An 11,790-nucleotide genomic window follows, 5' to 3' on the forward strand; every position below is an offset into this window, starting at 1 on the left:
TGTCTCCTGACAGAGACCAGTGCAAAACAAATGGACCTAATATTCTCAATGTGTTCTTGTCAGACCCTTAGCATCTTCCTTTGCTAATGTTTAGCAAAATTCAAAATAACTTTAGTCTTCATGATGTGCATGACTTAATCAGGATGAGACTCTGGAATGCAGCCTCTTTTCAACACGCTGAGACATGAATCAGTATTACTCTTCCTCCTTTGCCCAGAGGACCCTCATAAAAGAAAGCTCAAATTTATTATACGGCAGTTTCACAGTAATGTCAATGTATTTATTGATCTTCAAATCTAAATCTATACAAATATTTACATTGTATTTGAAATAATAATACAGCCCTCAGGAGACAAGGTAAAACAGTTTTGTATCAACATCCTTTGTTCTCCTAAACAGACCAAAGAGGGGAGCAACTTCCCACGGTGACTGGAAACATGTATGTTTCTGTGTAATATCAACTTTGTGGGAGGGGGGGACATGGGCCAAGAAGTGATCTTACGAGTAGATAAAGAATAGTAGAGACCTTCACCTATTTTTAATAGTAGAGGCCCTCACTAAAAATTGTCTGTTTTTGGCAGAAGGTATATGTCCTAGTAATGTTTATTGCACACACATATCCTGTACTTGAGATTATTCCAAGTTGCCTGAGATGTTCTATGCAGTAACATCTTTCTCAATGCTCCTTTGACTTCCTTGTTCCTCAGGCTGTAGATCAAAGGATACAGCAATGGGGTGATGTTAGTGTAAACAAGGGCCACCATCTTGTCTCGGCTTGGTGAGTATCTGGACTTGGGGCGGATGTACATGAAGGTGGCACATCCATAATGCAGGAGAGTGACAGCTATGTGTGAGGCACACGTGGAAAATGCCTTGCCTCGGCCAGAAGAAGGGTGGATGCTCAATATGGCAGCCACAATACAGGTGTAAGAAGCTAGGATGAGCAAGAAGGGGAGAAGGAGAAGAAGCACACAGGCAGTCAGCAGAGGCAGCTCAAAAGTATAACTATGTGTGCACGTTAGGTGCAGCACAGCAGGAACATCACAAAAGAAGTGGTCAATGTGGTGAGAGTGGCAGAAGGGTAGGCGGAAAACAGCCACAGTCAGCCCCAGAGAGACAGCAAAGCCCCCCAAACAGCAGGCCACGGTAAGGCGGAAGCAAAGGCCCTGGCTCATCACTGCTGTGTAGTGCAACGGTCGACAGATGGCGACATAACGATCATAGGACATGGCTGCCAAGAGAAAGCACTCGGCACCCCCCAGCGCCACGAAGAGATGCATCTGGGTAGCACATGCAGTGAAAGAAATGGTGCTACTTCCAGGGTCCACAAGGTTGGCCAATGTCTTGGGAACAATGACTAAGGTATAACAGAGCTCAATGGCGGAGAGCTGGCAGAGGAAGAAAAGCATGGGGGGTCGGGAGGATTCAGCACCCACAGCAATAAGGATTAAAAGGTTACCAGCCAGAGTGGTTAAGTGCAAACCCAAAAAGATAAAGAAGAGAAAGGTCTGCAGGTGGTTCAACTCAGAGAAGCCAAGCAGGAGGAATTCCATGTCAGCGGCAGTGGTCTCGTTGCCCCTTTCCATGCAGTTGTCACATGGCACCTGCCAGAAAAAAAACAAGGAGCCTGAGTTTGGCCAGATTGCTAATCACCATCTTGTTACCTAACCACATCTTCCTTCCCCTCTGGCAGGAATTAGCTTCCAAGACAAAGCCCCATAAATACAAACCTGATAAGTAGCTGTTATAAATCCTCCCAGCAGTTGTGAAATTATTCAGTTCTTTTTAAAAAAATACATACAAACTTGGGTTCAGATTCTGCCATTTTGTCATCCTAACACACATCAGTAATGCCTTTTCACATTGGTTGTCCTGACAGTTTGACAATAATAAGAGAAAAAGAATTTGGCCATTTGACTTGTACTTATTGTAGCAGTGAATTGTAATTGCATACTCAAGAGGGAATTAATCTAGTCTAATTAGATTTGGTTGTTTCTAGCACACAGTAGAATCTATAGAATCACATATCTTGAGTTTCAGGAATATGAGTACATTATTGGCATATATAGCTTCCAGTTCCAGAAAAATATGAATCCTGCAATTCTTAGAAATGCAAGTAAGTTTTCATAAGAGTTGTCTTGTTGAGATGTAAAAAACTGTTCCTATGCATAAGCAGTCGAAGAATCAGTACATGATGTTAAGACATATCAGAAGCAACTCTGCCTAATAAAGCAGCAATAAGGAATTTAAGGTATTTTCATATTAACTGATTAAATGTCACATCACCTTGAGAAACTGGTTTTTTGAACAAATTTCAGAATATGTAAATGAAGAGGTTATTGTCAGCTTAGTCCTAAATAACCATGCATTTGATTAAACAGTAATTATTGGTTAAAGTGGTAACTGTGAGCAAAATATAATTGAAGTCATTTATCTGAGGGGATAAAAAGTCCCCAGAATTGGCAAAGCAAAGTCCCCTTTCTAAGGCATCTTCTGAAAAACAAAGAAAATTGTTCAGAAGGCCCAAATAAAAATAAAGGAATCCAAATGCATAGAGTTGGTATTGAAGCATATACAACATATACAACTGTAAGAGAGATGTGGAACCTTACGAAAGCAGGAAGACAAGACATATGACTTTGCAAGGCTCAAGAGATTCTTGAATTTAAATAGGTAACTTTCAGAAAAGGAAAATCCAGGCTAAGTAAAACCAGTGGAAAGGAGTATGAACTATAGGAAAAAAATGTAATGTGGATTTTAAAGGAAAAATAAATCAAGATATAAAACAAAGAGAAACTTTAAGCAGGTCAAATGTACTGAGTTGACTGGTCTATCATGGAATAATAGAGGAAGCAATTAAAGATATTTTTTCTACATATTTGTGCTTCACCAAAGAGGAGGTAGGGTCATAACTATCCTGAATTTAGGGGTCATAAAGCTGAATCACTGCCAGAGACTGAAGTGCCAGACGAGATTCTGCTGAAATAAACTCATTCAAAAGCAGTATGCTGGTAGTAGTGGATAGTATTTTTATGAATTTTAGAAATAATCAGAATAAATAGTAGCCAAGCTGCTAGCAAGCTGTAATTCAACTCAGCTACATACCAAAGAAACGTAGAGACAGTGATTTTTTGGGTGATATATTTTATTGGACCAGCTGCATGGTTGGAGAAAAGTAAGACAAGCTTTTGAAAGCAAGGCATTCTTAAAGGACTTCAAGAGATCATTTTGTCCGAGTCTCACCACTGAGATAAGATATATTTGTCTAACATGGTCTTAAAAATCTCCAAAGTTAAGAAATTCCACAACTCCATAGGTAGCCAGTTCCAGATTTTTACCAGCCTGTCAATTTTTTTTTCCAAATATCCAAACATAATTTTAATTGATGCAAGTTAGGTCTTAGTTAGTTTTCTGGTCCTTCCCCGAGTGCCCATGGAATATAACACATCCCTATCCTTTTCATAATAACATTTTATATATCAGAAGGCTGTTATATTCCCTATTTCAAGTGTTCAAATTCATTGATACCATTAGGCTAAAATAAACAATTGAACTAACTTGTACGTAGCTTGGATTTTCCCAGCCTGATTACGCATACCTGAACCCCAAAGCTAATCTCTTATCTCTTCCAATTAGAAAAGCTGATCCAACAAAAGGTATCACCTCCTCTCATGCCCTTGTGTCAACCAGAGCCCTCAGATTTTGCCTAGCCACATATTCTCCATTCTGCATGCTGTACACATGTTTTACAAAGGAACTGTGATGAGTTTCATAGGAATTAAATTTACATTTCAAATAATAAAGTAAAAAAAAAAACAGGGACTTTCCCTCACAGGAAGCTGTTAATGAAACTGCATTAACAGGGATAAGCAGTAAATTTCTATCCTGAGAAAGAAACTGGTAAGGAGAGAGAAAACAGGAAACAGAAATAGCTAATTTCCTACCTGGCAAAATTTTAACTTTGGGATATCACAGAAGTTCTTTACTAAAAAGCAGTATGTTTAATATACTTATTAAGAATCTAAGGTGTGCTGCAAAAATCTGAAATGATAAGTGAATTAACACCATGATGCTACACAGGTTAAATTCTTTGCTGATAAAGCAACTTGCAGTGCAAGAAATAATATCAGTTCCTCATATACATTACATGGGGACTAAGTTACCTGTAATCTGAGTGCCATTATAGACATCTATTGAAAACTTCTACTTAATGGGAAGCAATAAAAAACCCAGGATCCGGTTAGGATGAGCAAGAATACTGGAACATGAGGAACAAACATGAAATCATTTCTAACCAACTTCTCTTCTGGTACATGCTAGTGAATGGTATTCTTCCTTCTTGCTTGTAAAAGTCACTATTGACTTCCAACAGTAAATGGAGAAAGACAAACTGTTTGGATGGCTTACAGAGGTACACAATGCTGGTGCCAGCAGCCACAGTCAGCTCAAGAAAAGCTAGAAATATATCAATGGAGCATGTGGCAGCTGATGAACTTGTCCAAAAGGCAAAGGATAATTCACCCAAACCTTGGTCACCTCCCCCAGGTTCAGCTGTTACTGCTCTAGGGCCTATAAACATGAAAGGTAGTTTAACTCCAGCCATTTTTCAGAGTTGAGGAAATAAAGACATCTTCCTCCAAATACTGCTCTTGGTTCACTCCTGCTGGGAATTCAGGGATTACTTGGTCTGGGCCAGTTCTAGTAGTTGTCCCCTGAGCCAAATGTCCTCACTGGGCATGTCTACACTTATAGTGTGCTGCTACAGCAATATAGCAGGGAAATCAAAGTGTGCACTGCTCATGGCAGATACCTGCCTATACTGCATCGTGCTTTACAACATCACTGTACAATGACGTGTAAACTCACTCATTAGTTTTTTCTTCCACCTTCTGATTCCTTAGGTAGGACATAAGAGACCTTTCCTTCTTCCCTACAAATGTCTGCCCTTTCTGCAGAAATTACAGGAAAATCCTCCCACGGAAAGAAATTATATTGTCTCCCCATTACTCAAAGGGCTCATTAATTTTCCTATTATTCTATAGTTGTCTGTTAGTAGATTTAATTCTTAGAAGTCATTGGCATTGGCCGTTATTGTACAGAACTGCAGTGATTTAATTAAATGTATGCTTACATGCTAATTTACTTAAACCAGTATCAGTGTGTGAATAGACTCTTACATCAACTAAAAACACCTCATATTGGTTTAGCTTGAACTGGCAATTTTGTAGGCAGTACCTACATTTAAATGACCAGCTTTAAACCAATGTATAGATCCATGCACAGTTTTAAATAAACTATTATTTATAAACTACTTACATACAAACTCTGGGACCTAGTGTGCTGCAAAAGCCTAAGAGACAAGAGAGCATACTGGTTGGATCATTATGAATTGTACAGAGACAGGGCAAAAATGGTTTAATTGCATAATATCATTCAGGATTCTGAAAACCTTAGTCAAGCTCTCTCAAACTCTTTCTCTTTCTAGTCTGAGTTATCAAAGTGCCAAATAAAATACTCTGCCTCACTGTGGGAACCATTTTATTGGCTTATCTTCCCAAACTGTCTTTCTCCTCTCTGCAATGTCCTTTCAGGTAGAGAAGAGCCAGAACGTGGCAAGAATGAATAGTAAAATGAAAACTGCTGGTGAATAGATCAAAAACAGTGGTAAACAAAACCAAGATGGATTCCCTCATTTGCAGTTATCAGAAATAAATACTTTACCTTTCGCACAGACAGGAGAAAGAGCTGCTGCTTTGCTGTCTCCACAGAGCTAAGATTGATATATGTGTACCTCTTGCTTTATGAGCTTTTAGGAATGTCTCTTCAAATCTGTAATTAAAAGGTGGAGGTGATGAAGGGGGAGGCAAGGAGGTTAACTCTTTCATTTCTGATACTTCTATAATACAACTGGAAGAGCTTTCAGAATTGAAAATAATAAATACCAGCTATAAACTGTCCATTTCTTATCCACTTATCATGTGCTACTTGTATGGGTAGTGACATTGCATCTGTCCTTATCCCCTTATCCTCTCTTACCACATTATAGATATTTTACATCTTTAACACACAGCGGGCACATCTACACAAGTGCTTTAATGCACAATAACCTATTTTACTGTACATTAAAGCGTGTAAAAAACATGATTATGCTAATGTGCAGTAAAATAGGCTACTGTGCATTAAGCGTCACTTAAAAACATGCACTTTTGGTACTACACATTAGGGCAGCCTAATGCACATTTATTTAGTACGTCACACTGGAGGTACTAAATTTAATGCACATTAGAAAAAGTGCACATGTAGACATGCTCCCAGTGGGTGTCTAGATGTACTATTAATACTATAAAGGCTTACTGCACAGTAAAATACTGCGCAGTAAGCCTTCCCTGGAAGCACATCTACACATGCTTACTGTTGGGAGCAAATCTGCTCCCAACAGGAGCAGATTGGTACAGAGCTGCTCCTACCCTGCTCTGGCCCCCTGCAGCTGCTAGGGGGAGCTCCAGACTCCCTGGGATGGTATCCTGGGGACTGGCAGGGAGTACAGGGGCCAATCCCAATGTGCACAGGGCCAAGAGAACTCTGTTAAATGCAGCAGTGGCCCCATGCATAATGGAAGTGGTCTGATGTGCACTGAAGAGCTCTCCCAACCCCGTACAAATGGAGACAAGCCAGAAGTGGGACTGTTCCTAGCCAGCCCCTGGCTACTCGGGGAAATCCCAGCCTAGCCAGGGGCTGGCTAGGATCTGCCCCAGAAGTAGTACAGCTCCTGCCCAGCCCCAGGCTGGGTGTGGAAGCAAAAGCTCCCCAATTCCAGCACTGCTCAGCTTCTGGCTCCTGTGGGCAAAGAATCACCCCATCTCAGTGCCGGGGGGAGCTGTGAGCTGAGCAGCACTAGGACCAGGGGTGTTCCTCATCTCTTGTGGCCCTCTGATATTGGAGCAGACTTGGAGCAAATTTACTACTGCGCAGTTAGTTTTCTACCTGCATTTACAGATAGCAGCTAACTGCTCAGTAGACTAAATTATTGCACAGTACATGGTGTGCACATGTAGATGGTGATGCTTTATTGCACAGTAGATTAGTCTACTGTGCAGTAAAGTGTCTCATGTAGACAAACCGCATATTTCTTGTATGGATAGCAACATTGCATCTGTCCTTATCCCCTTATGCTCTTTTACCCCATTATAGGCATTTTACATCTTTACTACAGAATGGGTGCATCTACACATGCATTTTACTGCAGAGTAGACTAATTAGCTCTGCAGTAAAGCATTACCATCTACATGTACACCAGGTATCAGGACATAGAAAATTAATTAACTCCACCATAACATAGTACTGTCAGGGACAGTATTTTTTTATGGTGGAGTAATTTACTGCATTGTAATGTATGTGTAGACACTGATCATGAGTGTAAATAGTGCCCAATCAATCCCACCAGCTGGGGACCTCCTCCACCCCAGGTCAAATTGCTGTGCACATTTAGACACTGCTCCTAGGAAGAATTTACTCCAGCTCAAACTGGGCCCCTGCAGTAGCCAGGGAGGACTTTAGCATCCCCCTGGGTGCTAGCCCAGGGGACAGAAAACACCTGTCTCCTGGTGGGGCTGGGATATTGCTCCCTGCCCCTGGGAGCTGTCCCACAGCTGCAGAATGGGGACTGGGAGCTCCCTGCTGCCAGGGCAGGGGGAAATTCTCCCTGCCCAGGCTCCAGTGGCAGAGCTCATCCCCTGCTGCCCAGCTGACTAGGAGCACATTTGCTCCCAGTCAGGCATCTACATATGTGCTACTGCACAGCAAGTAATCTCAAATAAATTTATTGCTTGCATTTGTAGGTAGCAAATTAACTCATAATTAGAGCCAATCACTATGTAGGAAGCATCTGCATGTGTAGATGCAGATGCTTACTGCATAGTATTTAGCTGTACTGCACAGTAAAGCATCTCATGTAGATGTGTCCTGTAAGTGCAAAACTTTGATCCTGGAAGCCGCACTCAGCTCTACCTAACCCTGGAAATATTTAAATTCCATCAGCAACATAGTTTGCAGTATTAAAATCTCCCAGCTGCCTACATTTCTAATTTAGTGAAAATTTCAGGAGCTTTTCTGTATCTTACATTAAATTGATATCAGACAGACAACAATGGTCCACTTGGGGCAAAAGCAAGGTCCCAACTCAGGGCTCATTCCCTTCCAAGGGAATATCCAATTATTTGAGCCACACTCCCTCTAACTCACTGCCTCCTAATACTATGCATCTTCCTCTCTTAGCAGTCCAGTGGGTAAGCCCTAAGAACACTGAAGGGTAGTTTATAAGGTACCCAAGGGGTAGACAGTCATCAGGTGGTATCACTAGAAAGCCCGATTCCTTGGGTCATAAAATCTTACCTCAAATGTGTGAAGTCTCAGAGAGCATACAGTTATATTTTCAGTAGCTGCATCTGCACGAGACACAGACTAACACATATAGACCTGGCCACTAAATGCTTTCTGGAGTTTTCTGCCCTCTCCCCTGCTGCTGCTGTTTTGGAGGGCTTTTGCTATGCCTGTGGAGCTCCCTACCATCTGTCACTGCTGCAGCCCTGAGTTTACCCCCTTGTGGTGAGTCCTGTGCTCCTGACTCGTTTGTCTAGGCCAGTGTTTCTCAACCCGTGGCACGCGTACCCCTGGGGGTACATGAAACATGGGCAGGGGGTATGCGGGTGCTGCATTTTGGTCTTTGTCTGCTCAGGCCCGAAGTTCTGGCCGCTGCCTCTCCCACCACATCTGGTGCACCAGGGCTTTCACTCCCAAGTCAGTGTGCCAGGGGATAGGGATGGAGGCCCCGCACCAGCTGCTTTGCCCTGGGCCGCGGTGGAAAAAGTGGGACTCGGCTCATGGCAGCAAAACCAGAAGTGCCACAGTGGGATTTCCGGTTTCACTTTTGCCACATTGATCAGCAGGAGGTATGTAAGGTACAAAAGGCTGAGAACCATTGGTCTAGGCTGAGTAAAGCCAGCATTGTGCTTTCCCATCCTTCTTATGCATGTCTATAGTTGAGGCATTGTGTTCATCAAGCCTCTTCCTGGCTCCATCCTTCCCCCACAGTTAGACAACCCCCTAACATACATGCATACCTGCCACACCAGCTACCCCCAGAAATGTCCATAATGCCTCCCTTCCTTTGTCACAAAAAAGTGCACCATGAAGAGGCAACCCGTGACCCTTTCTATTTAGAAAAGGGGAGGATGGCTAGTTGGGAGGATGACCCACCCTCCTAGCTAGCCATCCTTCCCTTTCCTAAATAGAAGGGAGGGTCCCAACCTCCCCCATGCCATGGAGCTCCCTGAGGCAGGTGCCTCTCTGGGAGGCTCTAGCAAGCAGGAAGAAAAACAGACAGGAGTTGACAGAAAGGTTCAAGGGAATCCCTTGGTCAGTCATAGAGAATTGGGGCTGGAACAAATTGTTATTTTAAAGTGCTGCATCAATACCTTGGTTCCTTTATACCCCTCCACATTGGTCACAGAATGGGGTGGACCACCCGGGCCATGTCCTGACCAATTTTTAGCACATTAATTTAGCTACCTATGCAGTTAAAATAATAGCTATACAGTTTTAACTGGAATGACAATTGTACATTTGTGGGTTATATAAATTAATGTGCTAAAAGTTGGTTGGACTATGGCCTGGGTGGCCCACCCTGTTCTGCGGCCTATGCCCCTCCCTGAGGACTTTCCATTTCTTCTAACTCTGCCTTATCTGCAAACAGGCTGGCAAAACTGGCTTCACCCTGTCCATTTTATGGCCAGGGCATGGCCTAGTCAATTGCTGACAATCCTCAACACTAATGTGAGGGACTTGAATATTCATGTAGAAAAAAAACCCATATGGTTCACACAACACCTAACTTGAGTGACATTTCACTTTTAGTGGCATTCTATTACCCTCTACCAGTCTAAATGGCAGTCTTCTAGTCATTGAAGCCTTTTGAACACACCACAAAATCGGCCTTTAAAGCAGCTTAATGCCCTTTTGCACCACTTTAACGATGCAGCTGTTTGCATGTGTCAGCGGCATAATGCACATTAAATTACTTTTGGACACAGCAGAATAAAACATCTCTGAGGTGGTTTAGTTTGCCACAGAGGGAAGCACTGGGGCTGTGCAGGCACGTACATCTCAGGGGCTGTGCAGGCAGCCCGTGCAGGCAGCCCAGCAGCAGCCCGTGCAGGCAGGCTCCACTGAAGGAAGAAAAAAAAGCAGTGAGCCTGATCTTTTTTTTTTCCTTCCTAGAAACTGCCTGCCTACGTGAGCTGCACCGGGGCCTGGTGCTTCCCTCTACAGTTGCAGTGCCCTGCAGAACCAGTTGGGCTGGGTGCTTGCAGGCAGGTGCCACCTGGGTGGTGCCACCACTGCCACAGAGAGAAGCACGCCCCGCCCCCCCCCCCGCATCTCAAGGACTGCTCGGCCTGCCAACAGTTTGCCCTCCCCTCCCTGTCACTGGAGAGGCAAGTAAGGGTCGGGCCTGACCCTTGTGTACATGCCACGGGGGTTTACTTCACCCTAAATTGAAGCAGTATTTTTAAAAACCCACCACTTCACTTTAGGGAGAATTAAACACAAGTAAATTCTGTTTTAAATTCCTCATGGCGTGTACAAACATCCTTAGGTGGCACATTAGGCACTTATGCACAAGTAAGGATTCTGTTTTCTTGTATGTATAGCCCTTCACTCACAGAAAACTATGTATACATATAGTGCAAATCCCTGTACGTGTAGATGACAATGTATACATGTACCTGAGTACAAGTCCTGGAAAGTCAAGGGTCTGTCTACATGTGTGCTTTAATGCATATTAACCTATTTTAATGAGTATTAAAGCTTCACTAAAAAAAATATATACTAGTTAGGTAATGCACATTAAAATAAGCTAATGTGCACTAAGCATCACTCAAGAACTGTGCTCTTTAGCTAATACACATTAGGACAGGCTAATGCACATTTTTCTGGTACCTCACAGTGGAGGTTCTAGAGTTAATGCATATTAACTAAAGCATGTTCATGCATGTGTAGACACACCCACAGAGGAGGAGGAGCAGGACAAGACTGACCTTCTCATATTTTAGCTCCCAAAACTGGTAGTTACAGCACTCACCTAAGGACTTGGAGATACATGTTCTAGGCCTCCTTTGCCCAGGGGAGGCTTAAACTTGAATCTCTCTATTTTCCCAAACAGTAGCCCAACTACTGTGTTAGGCATAATCCAGACTTGTCTCCTGTCTTGTGCTTCTTTTAAAGCTGAGCCACTGCCCCTTGAGTTTAACAATTGCAGCCTCTCCCTACAACTGAAAAAGAGTGTTTGTAGCCAAAAGCTTGCAAAGAACAATTTTTTCCAACCATTTAGTTGGTCTAATAAAAGATATCACATTTACCCAAAGAACCTTGCCTTTTTATGGCTGTAATTATAAATTCATAAACAACCAAGCTTAACATCTTAATTAAAATTCTATAAATTTTACTAAACTAAAATTAGCAATGAAATCATGAAGTCAACATTAGAATTGGAATTAAAACAACCCACTACTCAATGAGGGTTCAAATCATCATATGAACATAGGCAAGATTTAAACAAAAGGCGGGCAATTATTTTGGGTGGAGGGCCACTTACCAAGTTTTGGCAAACTGTCAAGGGCCACATGGGTAGCCCCACCCCTTGACAGGTGCCCCACCCCTTGGTCACCATTTTGGGACTGGAAGTCCTGCTCTCTAACCCATGGCCTTTTCTACCAGAAGTCCCTCCCCGTGCCC

At 42.7% G+C, this 11,790-nt stretch overlaps 1 protein-coding gene across 1 annotated transcript; it reads right to left on the reverse strand.

Moving 5' to 3' along the window:
- Nucleotides 1–345: 345 nt before the first annotated feature.
- LOC149866705 (olfactory receptor 10AC1-like) lies at nucleotides 346–5,836 on the reverse strand. The gene is made up of 2 exons (XM_090041164.1): nucleotides 5,722–5,836; nucleotides 346–1,604 (listed from the first exon to the last, which is right to left on the reverse strand). Exon 2 carries the CDS (start codon nucleotides 1,584–1,586, stop codon nucleotides 594–596), a length of 993 nt encoding a protein of 330 aa, XP_089897290.1. The 5' UTR covers nucleotides 1,587–1,604; nucleotides 5,722–5,836; the 3' UTR covers nucleotides 346–593.
- Between the last annotated feature and the right edge of the window lie 5,954 nt (nucleotides 5,837–11,790).

This window comes from Crocodylus siamensis, chromosome 4 (genome assembly GCF_052110815.1).
Source record: "Crocodylus siamensis isolate JL-2025a chromosome 4, ASM5211081v1, whole genome shotgun sequence".
Taxonomy (NCBI): Eukaryota; Metazoa; Chordata; order Crocodylia; family Crocodylidae; genus Crocodylus; species Crocodylus siamensis.